This window comes from Emys orbicularis, chromosome 11 (genome assembly GCF_028017835.1).
Source record: "Emys orbicularis isolate rEmyOrb1 chromosome 11, rEmyOrb1.hap1, whole genome shotgun sequence".
In the NCBI taxonomy this organism is placed as follows: domain Eukaryota; kingdom Metazoa; phylum Chordata; order Testudines; family Emydidae; genus Emys; species Emys orbicularis.
This window is the reverse complement of record NC_088693.1, coordinates 12564842-12586878: the sequence shown is the minus strand read 5'-3', so window position 1 is coordinate 12586878 and position 22037 is coordinate 12564842. Positions and strand designations below refer to the sequence as shown.

The following is a 22037-nucleotide window of genomic DNA, read 5'->3' as shown; positions in this document are numbered from 1 at the left end:
AGGGATAGCTATTTCAGAATAACTCCCTGTGTAGACAAGGCCTTCAATGCCAGCAAGATCAAGCCTTAAATCAGCATATATTTGCCAGACTGTTCTAGTGGGATTTGCATTTTAAGATTGATTTAATCATTTTTCTACATCACTGTACCATACCTTCCCCTCCTGTGCCAGATAGAAAGAAATGGAAGGAGTAAGGGCCAGATTATCAAAGGTATTTGGGTACCTAAAGATGCAAATAGGCCCCTAGTGGGGTTTTCAGGTGTGTAGAGCCTAAATCCCATTGAAATAAAAGCATTTTTAAAAATCCCATCAGGCATCTATAGGCAGCTAAACTCTTTGTAAATCTGGAGCAGAGAGTTTACTTGGTGCCTAGGCTACATACTGGTGCCCTGTACAGGGGTGAATTCATCCTTGGGACTGACAGTCTAGGTTTTGTTCCCACCAATTAACCCTGGTGGTTTCATATTCAGCCTTTATGGAATTAAACTTATTTTCCATGGTAACATTTGAAACAGTGATGTGACCAGTGGACAAGGACAGCACATATCCCAGTTGCTAAGGAGTTAAAATTGCCATGTCATCTATTTGCCTTTGCAAAGTTCAGACCCGATGGCATTTATACATTTACCATTTCCTTGTATTCTAAGATTTTGTTTCCTTTTTTCATAGGAACTATCTCTTCCACAGCTTCCCCAATGACAACAAGTAAGCATGGAGAAATGGAAGGGATTGATCACTTAGTGGAGTAAAAGCACCTGACCCAAACAAGATGCTGTGGGGAAATAATTAGAATTAATAAATAATGATAATATAATTCTGAGCAGCCAGTTCAGTAGCTGGTGATATTAAAGGGACACTGCTAACTGGGAAGTTAGTAATTTACAAAAAGGAATTCAAAGTCGTTTCAAGTCCTACACCAGACCCTAAGCTCCTCAGCCAAATTCTGGGGTTTTACAATTACATTTTCCTCTCCCTCATTGCCATGTGAGACCCACACAAACAAGAGAGGAAGCAGTGAAACTGACTATGCACAAAGTGTTCCTCTCTCCCTTTGCTGTGGAGAAGACCAACACAGACAATACAGGAAACTAATTAAGGCCCTGCAAAGATTTACGCACTTGCTTAACTTTAATCATGTAACTAGTCCCATTGCATTTATTTGGGACTATTCATATACTTAAAGTGAAGCAAGTGCATAACCTTTGCAGGATCTGGGCCTGGTTGGCTATACTGGGCAACAGGTGACACTTACCTGAGATAAAGAAAACAAATATCTTCCAAACCAGTAAAACTTTAAATTGCTCCCATACTCTACCATGTATACTTGATTATTCCTCCCCGCCCCCCAAAAAATATAATAGACTAAACCCCCATTGGTGTGATTTGGTGTCACTCTCACAATGGAGTTACACTGACTTACTCCAAGGATCAATTTAACCCAATATGTAAATGTGTACAGTAGGGTAAATGTCACATGTTAGCACGTTGAAGGTTTACAGCAAATGGACAAGTACCTCACAACTCCCAGCAAGTTGAAATATAATAGACTGTGGGCCCAAAACTTGGTGCACAAATGCATGGGAATTCAATGACACGTAATGGCAGGATCAGGTCCTGTGTCTATATAAATTTACCAGAATGTTGCAGTGGTGTTTGCATTTTAAGAATTGTTCAATCTTTTTCAGAACTACCCGTTACGACAGCACCCCCAGCTACAACAGGTAAGGAGGGTACCAAGAGGAATGGGATACATGTGAGGTTAGCAGTAAAGCTGCAAAGATACTTGCTCTCCCCTTATTCTAGCAAACTCCCATAAGTTTCAATGGGAGTTTTGCTTGTGTAAAGACTGGATGGGTTTGGGAGCTTTATCTTTCACGAGTGAATGAAAAAGAACTATTTTCACTCTGAGCAGAATATACGTCTTTCTAACAAATGCCTTAGGCCATCAGAAGGCATTAAGGGCTCATTCCTTCAAGTTGCTGAGCATTCTGGCCCCAGTCCAGCAAATCACTTCTCCGTGTGCTTGAAGTTTAAGCATGTGTTTATATGCTTTGCTGGATCAGAGCTGAGTGGTCTGCACCTGTAAGGATCTAACCTATAGCAATTAGGATTGAGACAAATAAAGACTTTGAGATTATCTTGTGATCTCCAAATACACCCCTAGCATGTCTGAATTTGGAGATCACTAGATAATATTCTACTACCAATTATATTCCATGTTACATGTTCAGAGCGCTAGACGTACATCAGGTAACTGATATATCTGTGATGTGGTCTTATTATACAGTTGGTTCTCTTATCCACATTGTACTGATAGTGAAAGTGAGACATGAAAGAGGCTTGTTTTCCACTAGACGTTTTTGCATCATTTGTCTAGGGCCAGTTCAGTTCCAGAAGTGCTAGCAACAGTGGAAGCACTAGGTTAAGACAGTGAAATGATAGTAAAATGTCTGTTCCGGTGCTGGATGCACAATGTAAAAAATCCTACGGTACGCACAGCCAATGAGAAAAAATAATTTTTCCAAGGGCAAATCATGAGTCCTTTTTGGCCTTGTTTGCTTAGAGGAAAACTTTCAGGTTTAGAGTTGATTGCATATCATGATTCATCTGTGGCCTCACTGTTGCATGCTGGGCCAGATCCTCAGCTGCTGTAAACAGGCATAGCTCCATAGAAGTCAATGGGGTGGAGAGATAGCTCAGTGGGTTGAGCATTGGCCTGCTAAACCCAAGGTTGTGAGTTCACTCCTTGAGGGGGCCACTTAGGGGTTTGGGGCAAAATCAGTAGTGAAGGCAGGGGACTAGACTTGATGACCTCTTGGGGTCTCTATGAGATAGGTAATATCTATCTATCTATCTATCTATATATATATATATATTCTACACCAGCTGAGGATTTGGCTTGCTGTCATACGGAATGTTTAAGTGTTTGAATCTTCTTGAGGCATGAATAGTTTAATAGGAGGAAAACTAAAAGTTTCCATCCTCCTGGTCTAGTGCGTTGTTCAGCTGTGTCAATATCTTTCCTCTTAGAAGCACCTCTGCCCTGTGCAAATAAACCATGTGGTAGCAGTGCTAAGTGTATTAACCTACATCCAGGTTATACGTGCAAGTGCCTGTACGAATACTACTACACAACATTAGGATGTTGGGAAGGTGAGTTGGGGGTGATCCGTTTTCTGAATCCACTGCACAGACAGTGGTGCATTTTCTATATTCATTCTAATTTTCTCAGTGAAAATGTACATGGTCTGGGCAAGTCTCCTCCACTCTGACCCACGCTGAGTAGTAGTTTACTCTGCAAATAGTTCCCATTGGGTTGACCTATTTTATCTCCTGAAACATTATTGAAACAAAAGGATTAAACACACTAGAAAAAATTGCACTCCCACAGCGCTAAGGGTGTGGATTAAATTGTGTGAAAAGCAGACAGAAATCCTGGGGTAAGTAGAAGCTAATATTTATGGCCAAGGTTGTAAAAACGCAGGTGCTCAAAATAGGCTTCTAAAAAAATGGCCTGATTTTCCAAACTGGTGAGCACCCACCGAGTCCTGTGGAAGTGGGACTGCATAGGAGCTGCTGGGTGCTCAGCATTTGGGGAAATTAGGCCTCTTAGGTGCCTAAGGGCCGGCTTTTCAAAGTTATTTAGGTGTCTAGAGGTGCAGATTGGCACCAAGCAGGTTAGGCACCTAACACCCATGAGTTCAATCATTAGACACCTTTGGGCACCTCTATACCTTTGAAAATCTGCCCCAAAATCCATATGTCATAGAATCATAGGACTGGAGGGGACCTCAAGAGGTCATCTAATCCAGTGCCCTGCACTCATGGCAGGACTAAGTATTATCTAGACCATCCCTGACAGGTGTTTGTCTAACCTGCTCTTGAAAATTTCCAATGATGAAGATTCCACAACCTCCCTAGGCAATTTATTCCAGTGCTTAACCACCCTGACAGTTGGAAAGTTTTTCCTAATGTCCAAACTAAACCTACCCTGCTGCAAATTAAGCCCATTGCTTCGTGTCCTATCCTCGGAGAATAAGGTTAATTTTTCTCCCTCCTCCTTGTAACAACCTTTTATGTACTTGAGAAATGTCCCCTCTGAGTCTTCTCTTCCCTCTCTGTCCTCTCTTCTCCAGATTAAACAAACCCAGTTTTTTTCAATCTTCCCTCATAGGTCATGTTTTCTAGACCGTTAATCATTTTTGTTGCTCTTCTCTGGACTTTCTCAAATTTGTCCACATCTTTCCTGAAATGTAGTGCCCAGAACTGGACACAATACTCCAGCTGAGGAGTAATCAGCGTGGAGTAGAGTGGAAGAATTACTTCTCGTGTCTTGCTTACAACACTCCTGCTAATACATCCCAGAAGGATATTCGCTTTTTTGGCAACAGTGTTACACTGTTCACTCATATTTAGCTTTTGATCCACTATCCAGATCATTTTGCATTTTAATCCTGTCCTCCAAAGCATTTTCAACCGCTCCCAGCTTGGTATCCTCTGCAAACTTTATAAGTGTACTCTCCGTGCCATTATCTAATTCACTGATGAAAATATTGAATAGAACCGGACCCAGAACTGATCCCTGGGGGATCCCATGTCGACACCTAGGCACCCATTTATGAAAATCTTGGCTTATGCCATTAAATGCTGTAATACTTAGACATATCCTGCTTTTGTTTGCATTGAGCCATACTCATAGTTTAACATTATTTTAGTAGAAGAACTACATCAGTTTTTCTTCCCTCCATGCCCACTGATAGCAGGGTTTAGCCCTTTGTTGATAAGGGTTGGTTAAGTGAATACTTATCCCTTCCTGTCTCCTCCAATAGAAGAAAATTAGCAAATATGGATCCTATGTAGAGCTGCTTCCCATCTCTAAAACATGGATAACCCAACATTGTAACCCTGTTTATTACAAATGCAGTGTAATGAATTAATGTCTCTCATTTATTTTTAGGGAAAGTATTCCCTGGACAGTTTACACTGAAAATAACGTATACCGACAGCATGGCAAATGAAAACTCTCCGGAGTATGGGGATTTATACAGAAATGTCACAGATTTTGTGAGTCATTTAAAATTTTTTTTCCATATATATTTAATCTTGAGATCTGCTTCCTGGAATGAGATATGTGCAGGAAGATATGGGGCCTCAAAGTGGAGTCTCGATCAGCGTAACTTACACCTTCCCGTATCTCCGTCACGGGATATGCTACATAAGTCTAGACTCCTTTACACGACAGCCAAATTCTACCCTCAGATATGTACACACATCATTCCTACTGAAGTCAGTGGAAGTTGCATGTACGTGTCGGAGATCAGAATTTGCCCTAATTTGCTTACTCGCTTCCCTTATGAAAAAGTCCCATAGAATGTAAAACAAACAGACCCTATGACAGGGTGCTGTCCCTTTAAGAGCAAGGCAGGTTGGAAACCCTCTCCAAGGTATTAAATAAGAGTTGGTGCAGGGAATGCAGTCTGGGGGCAGGCGGTGGTGCAGAAAGGGCCTAGAGGCGGATAAGAAACTGAGTTTGGCAGTATAGGTTGTGCCTGAAGTATTGTTCCCTTTCTTTCATAGATAAGAAACCAAGATTTGGCCTTGTATAGTAGAGCTGGCCAACAAATGGGATTTCTGTCCCACAGGGAATTCCAAGTGTGCAAGATTTTGTTTTGTTCCAAATCGGATCAAAACGTCGAACTTCAGAATTTCCCATGAAAGGGAAAATTCCCATTTGGGAACATATGAATGCTGCTGGCACCTGTCCCCTTGCACTGCTCCTTCCTCCTGGCTGACTTAAGGTGGCAGAGAGGGGGAGGGAGAAACCCCCAGACTGGCGACAGGAGGAAGTCTGAGGTGGAGAGGGAACCCCCCCTGGCTGATAGAAGGGAAAAATCCACCACCACCTCCATTTTTTTCCATTGCAACTTTTATAGAAATCGACATATTCCTGCAAAACATTTAAAATTTTTGACAAAATAGCATTTTCTGCTGGAAAACTGTTCAACTGGAAATTTTCTGACCAGCTCTATTGTATACCTCAAATCTGTACAATTTTAAAGCTCTGGGAACCTGTATCCTAGGGCTGCTGTATCTGCATCCTTTTTTTAATTCAAATGTTTCTACAAGGAGGGTGGACGAATACATATTTATTTTCTTATTACAAATTCTGTACTTTTTGTGAAGCCTCATGCCTTGATTGGAATAACATGTACATCATAGTAAACATGATCCTACTCAGTGATAACTATTTGAACATCTGAAGAAGTGAGGTTTTTACCCATGAAAGCTTATGCTCCAATGCTTCTGTTAGTCTTAAAGGTGCCACAGGACCCTCTGTTGCTTTTTATTTGAACATCATCAGCAGGTTCGAGACAGTAATTCTCATTCATAAGAGTAAAAGTGGGTTACAGTTTTATACAGGAAAAAGTATTCCTACCATATGACCATAAGTAAAGGCCAACATTTTCAGACATTGGTGCTTAAAGTTTAGATGTCTAAATATGGATTTAGGCACCTACATAAGAGTCCTAATTTCTGTTCCATAAGTAGATGAATAGTATGAATGAGGGGAATGTTAAACACCATGTGCAGTTGTATAAACGTTGAATGAAGTCTTGGAACATCTTTCCTGGGGAAGTGGGATATACTGGGTGATTATACTAGTGTTCTTTAATGGACTATGATGATAGATTTGCTCATCATAAGAGTTGCTTCTTGGTGCCCCACGTGGCACTGATTGGTGAAGGGAAGGGAGATCTTCCCCTCCTGCTAAGAAACCTGTGTGAGGAGGTCTAGGAACAGAAGCCACTATGAGTTTCCCATTGTGGGATTTCCCCTGGGTACTTCAGCCAGGGGGATGGAATCTGTGTATGAGTGTGCCCGCACATACACATCCTTCTGCCATAAGAAGGGGGCTCAGCCACTAAACCTCCTGGAGCCACATGAATATTTGTCATCTGCTGGAGGAACAGGAACATCTCCTGGGCTCACTATCCTGCACATGCTCTCTAGCTGTGAACCTCCATTGGACCTTTGCTACCAAGGATTCCTCCATTATCCAGTGCTTCTGGGAAACCTCCCCCTACCTTACGTGGTGGGGGGAAAGCTCCAGTGCACATGGTCGGGGGCTGGATGGGGCGGAGGTGGAGGCACAGAAAAGTTACCACTGCTTCAGACTCCACTAACCATTCACCGCTTGCCAAGGGGGCAGGGAGGGAAATGATGTTCATCCTGAACCCACCCCCTGGCTCCGTCCCTGATCTGCTTCCTCACCATGGATATCAGAGGCCCAAGGATGCCCCTCCATAGTGTCGTGAGGAACAGGGTTTTGGTTCCGCCGGGGTGGCTGAGTCCCCCTCCCCCTCTGTCCAAGCTGGATGAGGAAGATCTGTGCACAGAGGCATCTCTTTAAGTGTGAAGCCTGGGAGGATGGTGCCCCCTACAGTGTCTGTATGTAGTGGTCATTTATTATTGTACTCATAATTGTATGGCCCACTCCGGGATTCCTTGTTTAGGCCGACCTCTCTTAGGAGTCAATAGGAATTTGCCTGGACATGGCCTGGGGAGCTCTGGGCCTTTAATTTCCCTACCTGGCTCTGAGAGAGATGAACCCCGCACATTTTCCTTGGCTATTTTGTTCTGTGGTCTTACAAAGGAATAAACCAAATTCATTTTATCTTTCATAGTTCAACACAACTTTCAGAAATGAGACAGACTATGAACAGACGATAATAGAGAATGTAAAGTAAGTTCAGCAGCTCCTCTGTGTGTTTGTGTGTGTGTGTGTGATCTCTCTTTGTGTACATAGCATAGACACAGAACGCATAGCTCACATTGCTTTCTTAGTTTGCCCCAGCTTATATACTGTCAATCCTCATTTAATCAAATGAGATGAGCAATATGAAATGAACTCAACTAAACGAGGTTTCAGATCAGTGGGGACTTCTTGCTTTTGGGAATGTGGCGCACTTTGGAACATACACATTTTAACATCAGAAGTTTCAGATTCATCCTGTGTGTAGGGTGAGCTGAGACAATATCCTACATACCCCTTGATGCACAGCAGAACTCCCTCTAGTAACAATGGGAGTTTTGCAAAAATATGAGAGTAGAATATGGTATTGATGTGGTACGTAAATTTTTAGGGCCAGATTCCAAGAACCTTACTTATGCTGAGTAGCACTTTACTCCATGGGTATTCCCACTGATAATAGCCAATGGAGTAAGACAAACATGGCATAAGACCCTGTTCATCATGAATATAGGTATCAGAATCTGACCCTTAGTAAAGTTACTATTGTATTCAGCAGCATTAAGAGGGAAAAATGTTTTGGGGCACATTTAGGACCACTCTGACTTCAGCCTTTTACTTATTTGTTCATGTACATATGCACTTAACACAATATGCAAAAATTACTTGGTCAATTGTACACCCATGTTATTTGAAAATCTGGCTCTTGAAAGTGTAATGATTAGGGTTAAGAGTGAAAACCTCATTACAACTAGGGTGACCAGACAGCAAGTGTGAAAAATCAGGACAGGGGGTGGGGATAATAGGAGTCTATATAAGAAAAAGACCCAAAAATCGGGACTGTCCCTATAAAATCGGGACATCTGGTCACCCTAATTACAACAGGGACTGGATGCCTCAAGATGTTACTAAGTAGGATAGAGCATCTTCAACCTCTTGGTTACCAGATGACATGAGATCCAGGTTGGTGCAAATAACCAGTAGTCAGTGAATTTGTGATCTCAGTCTAATTTCTAGTGAGCAAATGACTATTTCATAAAATCCTGTTGCAACTCATTTGGCATTTATTGGCTCACTTGTTGGCAGAGCAGAGACTAAAGAATGGGATGTGGAGACTGAATTATCTTCACCCCCTCAAGATGTTATCGCTGGGTGAGAACCAAGAGGCACTGCACAGTGGTATAATGTGTCTGTGGGCAAATCTGCTCTCGCTGCCTATGCTATGCCTGTTTGATTGATTATAAAAATCTGTTGTTAAAGTAAATGTGGTGTTCATGGTACTTTCTACAATTACACTAGATATTTATTTTTCAGACAAAGTTCAGCAAAATCTAAAATACAGAGTAAAGCGGAGACCAGTGGAACTAGTGTGACAGTAAGGAACATGTTTAAAGTGACCACAAAATTAACCACTAACATTGTTACTAACCTCATAGAAGACGCAATGAAAGACAATTCCAATTTCAATATTGATAGCTATCAAGGTAAGTACTACACTAAGAACACTGGCTGAGATTTTCCAAGACGATGAGGACAAAGCTCTTAGAAACATACCCTCCATTCATTTTAATGAGTTATGTCTAAATCCCTTAATCTACTTTGAAAACTCAACCATTCATTGTAACTTCTTGTCTTTTTGAGACACAGACAATGTTATATTTGTATTTGGGAATAGAAGAGAAATATTCATTTCCAAAATGAATGTTTTTCTAAATGTTACAGGTTATGTACCTAATGGGAGTATTATTTTTTATTGTTTGTATTATCACAGCACCTAGTCATGGACCTGGAACCCATTGTACCAGGTGCAGGACAAACACATAATAAAAATATAGTCCCTCCCTTTAGACAGGACAAAAATAAAATAAATATGACTCCTGTGTTTCTGGCAAATGAGGAAGAAACTTCTTTATTGTCTGATTATTCATAACTGTACAGTAGGGTGTTTCTTACCCCATCCTCTGAAGCATCAGGTATTGGCCACATTTAGGCAAGCATCCCTATTTAGGAAAATATTTAAGTAAATGCTTAACTTAAGCATGTGCTTAAGTGTTTTCTTGAATAGGGGTGGATTAAGCACATGCTTGAGCACTTTCCTGAACTGGGGCCACAGTGACCAGGTACCTGACTAGATGTCTCACCAGTGTAATCCAGTATGGAAATTCTTATGTTACTAAAACAACCAACACTTGCAGGAAAAATGCATTAATGCTTAGAGCTGAACATCTTTTGTTACGTTTTGCACTTTCTCTACTATTTCCTGCAAAAGTATCAGTATCAAAATAAGCAGAAGCTGGGACCAGTCAAAAAATGTTGACATTTTTCAAGGAAAAACAGGGACAAGATTTTTTTTGCTAAAATTTTCATGAAAAATGTTCACATTTTTAACCAGCTCTGGCAAAAATAAAACTTGCACACCAATGCCCTGATCCTGCACTGAGCTCCATGCAAATGGAGACCTGTATCCATGCAGGATAGGAGTAGGGCCTTAGGGCTCATTTGTATGGATGCCAAATCCTTTTGTCCTTAGCCAATAAAGCGCTAACGCATATGTTTAACTTTAAGCACATGAATAATTCCATTGAGTTCAGTGTGACTATTTTTGTGCTTTATTGCCTTGCTAAAACAAAGCCAGCATATTTACCCAGTAATACTATTCACATGCTTAAAGTTAAGCATGTGCTTAAGTGCTTTGCTAGATCAAGGGCAGTTCACTGAGCACCTTGCAGGATTAAGCCCATAGTTAGGAACTGAGATGAATCTTTTGTTGAAAATTTGGGGGAGGGCTCAGAGGCTGACCTAGTATGTGACTCAATTTTGCCTGAATTACAATAGATCTGAACTCCTTGTGAGTCATGGTGGATTAAGATTGCTTTGTAAAACTGAATCTTTAAAATCTACAGCTCAGTCACTTCTATTTATAGTCAATTATTAAATAATTTAAGATGCCTAATTATCTTCTCAAGAAGATTCCTTCTGTGCACAGGGTGCCTGGGTACTAGCAGTGCGGCAAGTTTGATTTATGAAGTTTGAGTCGGACAGAATATTTTATGCTAGTCCTTTTTTCTGAGGCTGTAATATTCTAAATGGAAAAATTAAACTAAGATGTACGTAGTGAATTATTAGTGCCATTTACTCATTTTTCATCACTTACAGCTGTGCAAATCAAACAAAGCCATAGCTTTTGAAATCAACTTTAAACAAAATCCTGAGAGATTTATTTTCAGAGTGTCATTTTGAGGTTTATTTTCCTGAATCAATTTTAAATAATATAGAAATATAAAAAATTGCTATGCTAGTTCAGACAATCAAGTGAACCTAATGCAGCATGCTGTCTCTGCGTGGTCAGTACCAAATGTCTCAGAAAAAGGTAGAAGAAACTCCATAGTGGAAATTACTGAATAACCCATCCAAAGGGGAAGTTTCTTCTAACCCCAATCAATTATAGATCTCCTCCCCTAGTCTGAGCTTCTATCCCAATTTCAAGTTAAATATAAATTGAACACTGTATGACATATTAAATATAAGCCCAGATCCTGCAAATACTTACATGTATGCTCACCTTTACATCCATCAATAGTCTCCACTAAAGAGCAACTCCCTGTATGGAGGGCAGGGGGTGGAATGCTTTTTTTAAAAAGGGGTTAAGGGAAGAAATTTTCACAGAGCTCTTTGTTAAAGTACTGGCAGAACATCACTCTTTCTGGATGGCATTGGGGAAGGTTAGGCTGCTGGGAGGCAGATCAGGCCTGTTGTAGGCAGGGAGAGATGAGAGATCAGCACCTGTGATGGGAATGGTTCAGTTGCTGGGAAGGTCACCAATACTATAAGGGTTAATTCAAGGTGACGGGGGTATTTGTACCCTACATATACCTTAAAACTGAATTCAGAAATACTAACTATAATACAAAGGTTATTAAGCAGGCACACTGCTTCGTATTAAAGGCTACTGCTAACTATAGATTTTACTTTATGATCAGTCTTTGAAATATTTAATTTTGTTTTTAGCACTTTCCCAATGTGACATTTATCACTGTGATGAGGCAACTACTACTTGCAAGGAAAATGATAGAATAACGTGTGAATGTAAATTAGGATTTTCTAAGAAGAACCCAGAAGACAAAAGCTGTTCAGGTGAGAACTTTGTGACCATTATAAGCTCTTATCATGGGTTGTGCTTTCCCTTCCCCACCTTCATTCCTCCTTGGTTGCACTGGGTCAGCACCATTTGAACAAAAGGGATTTTCTCAGGTGTTGAGCATCTGCAGCTCTGAAAATTGGGCACTGCAGCCCTGATGAAACAGTGGCCTTAAGCATGTGCTTAACTTTAATCACAAGTAATTCCATTCCAATTCAGCAAAGCTCTTAAGCACATGAGTAATTTAAAACATATGCGTATTATGATTGAAATCACAGTATTGGCAGCACAGAGCGCCAGCTGAGTAGTGGGTAGACAATCTACTCTCCTTGCAAACAGTTCAGGAGTCAATCCACCATGACTGCTGGGCTTGAAAGAATCTGGAGCCTGACCGTGCATACCAGTGGTTTACAAATAGCAGGTCTTTGTCATTTGACAGGACCTATTGAATAAAATATTGTCTCTTACCAGCATGCCTGTGGGACTCAGTATTATTATTTTCCCTGATAGTTCGCAGATTTTTCTTGGGGCCTATGGTCCTCCTCAAACTGAGATTTGCCCATTGCCTTACCATGACCCAGAGCTAGCCAGCAGTCCAGCTACCCCTAATCCTCTTTCTAGGATTCTGCTGCCCGCTGGGCTTTAGGGGTGGTATTGTGACTGTGCCGCACATGACAGCATTGCCAACCCTAAGCATTCAAAAATCACGAGGGGATTTCAGAAGATAAAGAATTTGGGGTTCTTATTTGCCTTTTGGTTTTGGAGCCTTTACCAGACATTCACTTCATGTTTTCAAGCTTTTCTCCATAATCATGAGTACTAGAAACATGCTTTATTAGCTGAGATTTCTCATATAATTAACTGATTCCAAGAGCTGAGGCTTTGGGGAAAACACCAACTCTTGCAAGAATTCATGATAAAATCGCAAGAGTTGGCAAGGCTGCAGACTGGTGGGAACCAAGCAATGATACTTTTTCTTCTGTTGTTGTGCCTGTATTTAAGTTTCTTTTCTGTGTGTGTATTTCTATTAAAAGATCATTTTGTAGCCCTTAAGGACATAACACAGCACAGAGGCGAATAAGAATTCTGTGAGTTTATAAAGAGACAGGAAAAACCATGTGTGTTTTGCCACCTTCTTCTGTGTTAACTAAAAATGTAAATATTGCATATTGAAGTATTAAGCCTCTATATCAGAATATCCATTTTCAGACTTTCTTTAAAACAACTCTCTTTTTTTTCCCATTGAAAATGTAGGTTGTGATAACACATGTTCTAAAGAAAAGCACATGCATTGTGTTATGGATAGAAACAGTGCCCCAGTTTGCCAATGTCTTCCTAATTTCCAAAACAAAAATGGAAACTGCGTGGAGTGAGTACTCAGCTACTTCCTTTGTTCTATCAAGATAAGGTAACACGTTATTTAAAACAGGATGGCGTTGACAATATTGCTTTTAGAATCACAACCCTAAACTGCACAAATTAAATGACATTAAGTAAGCAACAAAGACTGAGCTATATTACTTCAAATTCATGGCAGAACTTCCATTGAGGTCCAGGGGAAGCACATGTGCTGACCAGTATAAGTCCTATGGTATTTTGCTTGGGTTTCCCTGTAGATGTGCTTCCTCCAGGACAGGGTTGAAACTCATTACTGGAGTAGTGTGGGGAAGCTATACTACTACCCAGGCAGTACCTCTGGATAAACAGAGAACTTCCTCATTCTCTGTCAATCCAGCTGTTCCTATGACTGTTACATTCACCAGCAAAATTAATGCTGACACTAGCATAAGTTTTATTTCAAAATGGTAGCATTGGGTGAAAAGTAAGGAGCTGTCGGCACTCAGGTGCCCAAGAAAGACTATGACACACAAAGGCCAAGTTTTTCAGAAGTGGCTAGTGACTCTTGATTTTCATAGATGGGTGCTCAGCACGTTCTGAAAATCAGCCCCTTTTAAGGTGTATCAAGTTGAGTACTTCAAAAATGGAGACATGTCTGAAAATCTTGGACAAAGAAATTTTAGTTTAAAAAGGAAATTGGTGTTCCTCAACTGTTTCTTCTCACCCAAATCACCACAGAGAAACTACGTAGATTTAGAGATAAGATGACAAATATGAAACCCATCAATAAGAGAAAATGGTGGTGGGTGGGAGTGTTCCATTGTTTCATGACCATCTACTGAATAGTATGAACTCAGTTTCCATTTCTTTTACTATTGTTTAGGTGTGATGTGGGCTACTCTGGAGTAAACTGTAGCAACAGTGAGTACAAGAGTTTCTGATGTTTACTTATTGGAAAGATTTCCAGCAATGTTTTACTTGCAGAGCAGACCCTGCAATAGTAGAGTGAGCATTAGTAACATATGGAGATGCAAACACACCATGTTAACAACAACAAAAAGTTAGGGAAGGATGAGTTAAAAAGCGTGAGCCCTGTAGCCATGTGGAGAGAAGCATCATAGACTTTAAGGCCAGAAGAAACCATTAGATCAGTGGTTCCCAAACTTGTTCCGCCGCTTGTGCAGGGAAAGCCCCTGGCGGGCCGGGCTGGTTTGTTTACCTGCCGCGTCCGCAGGTTTGGCCGATCGCGGCTCCCAGTGGCCGCAGTTTGCTGCTCCAGGTCAATGGGAGCTGCTGGAAGCGGCGGCCAGTACGTCCCTCAGCCCATGCCACTTCCAGCAGCTCCCATTGGCCTGGAGCAGCGAAGGATGATTACAGAACACAGGCTATCAAATTGCATCCAATTACGCCTTCGTTGAGCCCAATAACTTGTGTTTGGCTAAAGCACGTCTTTCAGAAAACCATACAGTCTTGATCTGAAGGCATCAAGAGATGGAGAATCCACCACTTCCCTTGGTAGTTAATTTGTTAATTTGTTCCAGTGGTTAATCATCCTTCATGCCTTATTTCTAGTTTGAATTTGTCTAGCTTTAACTTCATCCACTGGTTCTCGTCATACCTTTCTCTGCTACATTAAAGTGCCATTTAGTACCCCATATTTTCTCCTCAGGAAGGTATTTATACACTATGATTAAGTCACCTCTTGATCGTCTTTTTGATAGTTGAACAGATTGAGCTCCTTCATTCTTGTGGGTCTTATCTGCAAACTCTCCAATTTTTCAACATCTTACAGGATAGGAAAATACTGTTTTGAGAGAAATGTCCCCCTCATCCCTCTCAGGGGTTGTGCCTACAGTATCATCCTGTGTAGAGAGAAGTTTGCTGAAGAATTGACACTTATGACTGTTTAATCACTGTGACTGGCTGGGGTCTAATTCAGTGCACGGTGCATTTGTGTGTGAATGTTTCAACTCCTCTTACCCCCACCAATTGTATTCTTAAATTGGTATACGTTTAACCTGTGTATGTATTCAACTCTAAGACCTCAAAACCTTTGCATGTTTTGCCTGAAAGTTTAGGGAAATGGCTAATAATAGTTTTAACACAGCACAGAAAAGCTGGCCAGGCATAAGCACAGTGTTATAAGAGGAAGAAATTTTTGACCCCGTTGAATGCTCTGCATGAATTTTGTTAAGAAGGCTTTTGGGTTCGTTCTTCTAATGCCTTTTCTAAAACAATTAAGAAAACCAATTGCTTAAAATATGCACAAATGCAACAGCAAGGTTATGAATTTAAAGACAATCTTGGGAAATTCTAACAATAAAATTTAGAAGGCAACATCAACTCACCCACATACCTGATGGTGTCTATCAAAGATATACATTTAACAGACTAACTCATGATCCAAAATGCGACAGCACTACTAGTACTAAAGGTTGTGTGGGCAGTGTGATAGTCTCAATTATAGTCCCCTCCTCCCTGCTATCTTCAGAGTAAACATTTGTACCCTCATTGCCTGGAGTGTAGCTGCACAGAGCTAAGTGATTGGATTTTAGTAGGCAACTGCATTAATAATGTGCAAGAGGAAATGGAATCCAGTTCACTCTCTCTGAGGGCACATCTCCACTACCGCTTAGGTTGATCTAACTTATGTCGCTCAGGGTGTGAAAAAGACACCTTCCTGAGCGATGCAAGTTACAGCGACCTAAGCACTGTTCACACCGGCACTATGTTGGCAGGAGACACTCTCCCACTGACATAGCTTCCGCCGCTCACGGAGGTGGAGAATTATGCCAACAGGAGAGCACTCTCCCATCGGCATAGAGTGTCTTCACCAGATGCACTACAGGGGCGCAGCTGTGCCAATGTAGCACTTCTAGTGTAGATCTGCCCTTAGTTGTGTTGACTCTGCAGGAGTAAAGAGCAATGAAAAGTTATTTTACTCACCAAAGTTAGCAAATAAGTTTCTGATTACTCTATCTTAAAGCAGAAACTGAAGCTGCAGCATTATGGAATTGTGCAAACGTATTTTGCTTAATTCCATGTGGATTTAAAAAAAAACCCTCCACACTACAGATGCAGAAAAACCATAGCTGCAGCACTATGGCATTGGGCAGGTGGTTTTTATTATTCCACGGTGCTTCAATTACACAACTAAAAGCATCAGAAAAATGTCATCCTAAGCAAGTGTAAAAGAGAACTTCCCTACTGACATTTCCTCCCCAAATTGATCAACGCAATGATTCTTGACTGAGGAGTTTATAGTTTCTTCACAAACTTTAATCTACACAACAGCCCTATGAGGTCAGGAAGTGGTCTGAGCCCCATTTTCTAGAAAGACAGTTGAGGCAGAGTGTGTTTAAATGATTTGCCCAAGGTCATATAAGAAGTCTGTAGCAGAGCTGGGAATTAAACCCAGGCCGTCTGGCTCATACTTGCACCACAAGCCCATCCTTCCTCCCCTGTGAAGAGATAAAAATTTAAAAGGTCAGAGCTGACCTAGTTGGAACTTTCCTTCATGCCCCCCCCCCAAAAAAAACAATTGAACGAAAACATTTTTTTTATGATTTGTAATTACCAGTATTTGGGGGGGGGGAGATGAGGGCTGTAGAAAAACAGGGCTTTTTTGTTTTGTTTTCACAAACAAAATTTGGAAAATAGCAGCCAGTCAGAAGAAAAAAATCAGTTTTACCAAAGTGGGTATTTTTTCCCAACCTTCCATGATTTGTAACTGTACAAAGGGATTTTCTCCAACTTTCCAAAAACTCCAGGCTTTCACTGAGAGCAAACAGGTGACATTTCAGCTCAAAAAGAAAATATGTCAGAGAGGCACAAGCAAGTGTAAATAGGAGGTTGCAATAGAGGTTAATTTGCAACCTTAGGCCCTGAGCCTGCACTGGGATCTGCTGGTATGGAACATGTGCTGAGGACCATTTACTTCAAGAGAACTCTTCACCCATGCAAGGGTCTTTACTAGCAGAGCCTAATGCAGCAGCAGGAGTTTGCTGATGGCAAGTATAACCCACAGGTGAGTGTTAAAGAGTCTCCCCCTCCCCCATGCAGATCCACAGAGGACATGAGTTGTTATAATCCCTACCTGTACAGGTTTGGCTCTTTAGGTCGCGCTGTAGTCGCTTATACTTTTAGCTCTGGAGGTTCCTAGTTCAATCCCCAGTGTGTTGGCCAAGATAAGATGGCCGATGTCATGTAAGTGGGGGCTGATCCAGGGTTCAAACTGCGATGGGCCTCAGATGCTTTGAATGAGCTTCCTTTGAGCTGAGAAAGTATGTAACCCACTGGTGAGTTGGTGTTGTGGGGTCTCCCTCTGCAGATCCACAGCGGATATGAGGTGTTACAGTTCTCCCTGAGCTTTAGCTCAAACTATAGCAGCTTATGCTTTTAGCAGACTGGTTCAATCCATGATGGTGGCCATCTCATAAGCACTGCCCCAAGAGTAATAGCATGAAAGACAGATATGTTTTGATGGTACAGAATCTATTTTACTCCAGAATATATTCTTGTTGTAGTAAAGGAGAGGTTCCCTTGTATACCATGTTTGCTATGAATATTTAATCTCTCTCTTTTCAGATTCCTTGTTGATCCTTATCATTGTGGCTGTCCTGTGTGGGGCTCTTATCCTGGGCTTAATTGCAGGACTTATTTTCACTTCAGTGAGGTACAAATAGTTGCTTGCTAGGCGCTTGAACACAAAGGAGGTTGCTAAGCTCTACGGAATGGGCTAGTTTCAAAAAGAGGGGCCAGATTTTTAAAGCTGCCAATGCAATTGTCTCTCTATTTGGGACACATCAGTACCACCATTTTGCATGAAAGTTAGGTATTTGTCCCTGTGAACGTGTCCCTCTAATAGTTTGTCATGAGAAATGTGTGCTCACTTTGTTGAGAATCTGGCCCTGGGTGTCTGTTTCCAAAATATGCAGATATGGCTGAAATGTACCCCCTCCCCCTGCTTAAAACCTCTAAATTCATATCTCCACCCCAACCCACAGCCTGAAGGGAGGTCAGACTCCACCCCTTGAGCCCAGGGACAGACTATGGAGCTCAATTCAGCACCTCTGTGGCCTTCCTTGGCCACATGGGTTGCCCCCTATCCAGGTTTTCCCAGAATCATCCCTTTTTTGAAGTAGCTGTCATGGAAAATCTGTAAGTCTTCTTGGGACAGTAAAAGTCCCGGGTTTTGTCAGAAAGTTTCTCAGAGATGGGGGCTGCATCTGCACTGAGCCCCAATGGGCAGCCAGGGCTGGCAGGTGGGAAGCCAATGAGGGTGAGCTCCAGAAGGTGGGACAGGACTGGCTTCACGGACAACTCATGGTTGAGGGACAGGGAGTGGCAATAACAAGAAGGCTGGTGTGCTGCAGGGCCAGCCTGCCCTTAAGCCAACCCACCAGGTAGACGACATGGGACCAACCTGGAGTGTCCAGCAGCAGGGGCTGGGGTCATGGGCTCAGAGCAGCAGAAGGTGGGGGCATAGCCTGAGTGCTTGAGGCTGCAGGAAGAAGAGGGGCTGGGCTGGGGCTGGCTTGGGAGCTGCAGGTCCCTCACCCTAGCATGGGTGGCAGAGGGAGGTGATACCTCCTGCACTGCGCCCTGGCATGATAGTGGGGTAGTTGGGTCTCTGGCATGTAACTAATAGGCCTGTTGCAGTTTTCTGTACCTCAGAGGTGGCAACCCCATCAGCCACTACTCCAGCCTACAGGCTGGAATGGCAACAGCTGTCTCTGCATCTTTTATGTGGGGTTCCCAGCCACCAGATCTGCCTAAGCTTAGACCCAATGGCCCCTTTCTCAGCCCAATGGCCCCTTTCTCAGCCCAGCTCTCAGCCCAGTGCTTCCCTGTGCACTGGCCTATTCTGAATTGCCATGGAGCCTATGAACCTGCCAAGCAGGAGATATGGAGGCCACTCATGCATAGTCACTCTATCCTTGCCCACTCCTGGAGGAGTACAATGTGGCATTTGCAGGGTGGAGGACCTTGCAAGCCCTCCAAGAGTGGGTGGATTTCACCAACATGGCTTTAAGCGATTGGGTGTGTATGCAAGATATGCATTTGTGCACACAATCAGCAATTCTACATGCATATTTTGCATATACAGCTTCTTGATTGCATGTATGAAAGTAGCTTTTGTAATGGGTATAAATTAACATACCAGTTTCTTATTTGCATACACAGTTACAAGTGCAATTAGTGTTGTGTCAGGGAGAATTCCCTCTTCCTATGACAAAACAGAAAGGAGTTTCTCTGATCTCTGCCCCTCCTGGCACCTTAAACCATATTTGTAATAAGAAGTTTGGGGGCTTGCTTTATAAACAGCACTGTCTGGCCTTTGTAACAAGTGATGTCATAGCACACAGCCCGTGCACCAATAATTACTCTCATTGCATATTTCAGAAAGGGGGACAAGAGAGTGTGAAAAATAAGAAAGGAATGGGGGGTTAGATGGATCAAGATACATCTAAAAAGTTAAGCCTTGGAAAAGATAATTTTCTTTTTCATTAAAGAGCAAATAAAAGGCAAAGAAGTCCAGAGAAGAGGCATTTGCTGAGAGAGGACTATTCAAATAAAAGAGAAACACCCGGACATACTTCTGCCATCAACTCTGCTGCAAATGGCAAAATCTTTCCCACAATCCAGACTAGCAATGCTGCTCAAGTCAACCGAGGGTTTGAGATGAGCAACCCTTATGAGATGGGACCACCAACAAGGAAACTTCCTGAGAGGGATTATGATGATGATGAGGTAGGTGATTCATACATGACTAACTGAATGGTATATTTTAACCCTAGTAATGTAGGGAAAGTGTGAGATCCTCACCTCTACTCCAGCCCCTGTATAGTGGGTAAAAGGGATGGAGTGGTGGATCTGAAAGCCCTTGATCGAGCCCTGGGAACATACCATCACAGGAGCTGGAGAAGACAGCTGTAGGCTGCCTTCTGAGGACCCCCTTAAAAGCCCTGGTGCCTTTGTGCTGTGGGTAGAGCTGCGGTGGTGGGAAAGGGTGTCGGGGGGAGGCCACAGCATGCAGTGCTGCTGCCCAGAGAGGCTGCTGAAACTTAAACAAGCTCTCAGAACTGTCTAATTTATACTGGGGGACACTCCAGCCCCCCACTCCAGCCCCCCAGAGCAGCCCAGGGTTTGGAGGGCATGAAGGGGGCTTAAAGGGCCGTAAGAGGCATAGCAGAGAACCTCACCAGGGGAGCCCAACAAGCACAGACGTGTTATGCTAGAGGGTGTTTTCTGACACGTTGGGATGCACTGTCTGGATTTTATTCAGAAGCATTTTGGCTCTTTATACTGAGCAGTAGAACTGCTCTGCACCGTGGCACTTGGTGGGGCAGTTTTAAACACATTAAGAACATAGCGATCAATAAAAGTCATGTGCTGTATCCTGCGTGCGCCCCATAAATAACCCATCAGTAGTACAGGCAGATGTGTAATTTCAGAGTCTCTATGCTTTGTGTGTCATTTCCCCCCCACCCCCAATAATTTGTATCGAATGTTAATTTTCCCAGGTTTTAGATTTTTTCCATCAGATTCAATTTCATTTGGAGCCTTGCAATCCTTGAACATTTACACACACACACACACACACACACACACACACACACACACACACACACACACACACACACACACACACACACACCCTTTTAGGGGGAAAATATTCTTTAACTGTTTGGCGTCCCAATTTTGCAGTCCTGGCTTAGGGAAAACACCCACGTGAAGTGACTGGGAGTTTTGTCTGGATACAGGGTGCAGAATCGGACCTTGAATATTCAAAGCGTTTTAAAAAAGGATTTTAGATCCACCTCAGTAAGGCCCTGGTGCAGCAAACTGTCCCTATTTAGTAAAGAACTTGCACAAGGGCTTTAATTTTAAGCACATGCTTGTGCTGAATTGAGGCCTTCTCCCTGAATCTGAGAAACATGGTAAGTTTTACGTTGTGTAATATACAAAAACTGCTGATAAAAAGTATCTAATTACTTCAGGTAACAATCCCTTGATCTGATTTAGCCACATAGTGATTTTGTCAGACTTTCCTAGCTTATCAAGAATATTAACTTTTCACTTATCTTGAAAAATAATTGCCCCAAAACTCTCTGTTTTCCATCAAAGCTCAAGTTAGGCTGAGGAAGGGCTACTTCGGTAGAACACATGAACACTGAACTGTATTTTCTGTCCCATCAACGTGTTCATATTGCTTTTTCTAGTATGAAATGTCATCCAGGGGTGATGGCTTCAGGCTTCAGCGCAAATACTGAATTTAAGCAGAACAAGAGACCGGCAGCTTGAAGAGATAGGAGAGCCATGACAACAGACCATGGTAGATGGGTTCTGCAGCTTCATCACCTAGCAGAGGATTTTGGTTGGGTGGCAATTAGAATGCTTAAAATGACGACAAATTCTGCCGACGACTTTTTAAATGAAGACGACAATCTGAAGGAGACGTCTGTATAACTAATCTGCTTCAATAAGTGAAAATTAAAATGGGGACGAGATGTATTTAAGGACCTTATGGGCTTGTCCATCACAGATTGTGTGTACACAAGATTTTTTCAGGAAGCCTCCCACCAGAGCAGCTCTAGCAGTGGCAGCAGTGGTGGGAGAGCTAGCATGTACAGGGCACCAGCATTTTAAGCACCGTGTTGTCTAACCCTGTTCAGAGAAGGTCCAGATGACATGATGATGACAGCCATCTGTGCTGGTCTGCACCAACACTCTTGCCATTGCTACCATGGGCAAAGATGTGTTAACATCATGGAAAACTGCCACACACAAAAAGTAGTGTGAGTCCAG

The 22037-nt window shown here is 42.2% G+C and overlaps 1 protein-coding gene across 1 annotated transcript in view; it reads left to right on the top strand.

The window, feature by feature from the left end:
- MUC13 (mucin 13, cell surface associated) overlaps window positions 1-21502 on the top strand; it is a 38062-nt gene extending 16560 nt beyond the window's left edge. Inside the window, exons 12-23 of the mRNA XM_065413670.1 lie at window positions 670-705; window positions 1686-1721; window positions 3031-3153; window positions 4958-5064; window positions 7686-7744; window positions 9065-9234; window positions 11759-11884; window positions 13143-13257; window positions 14110-14147; window positions 17814-17901; window positions 19742-19979; window positions 21452-21502. Of these exons, the coding sequence (XP_065269742.1) occupies window positions 670-705; window positions 1686-1721; window positions 3031-3153; window positions 4958-5064; window positions 7686-7744; window positions 9065-9234; window positions 11759-11884; window positions 13143-13257; window positions 14110-14147; window positions 17814-17901; window positions 19742-19979; window positions 21452-21502 (1187 nt within the window). The remainder of the gene's footprint in view (window positions 1-669; window positions 706-1685; window positions 1722-3030; window positions 3154-4957; window positions 5065-7685; window positions 7745-9064; window positions 9235-11758; window positions 11885-13142; window positions 13258-14109; window positions 14148-17813; window positions 17902-19741; window positions 19980-21451) is intronic.
- The last annotated feature ends 535 nt before the right edge of the window (window positions 21503-22037 follow it).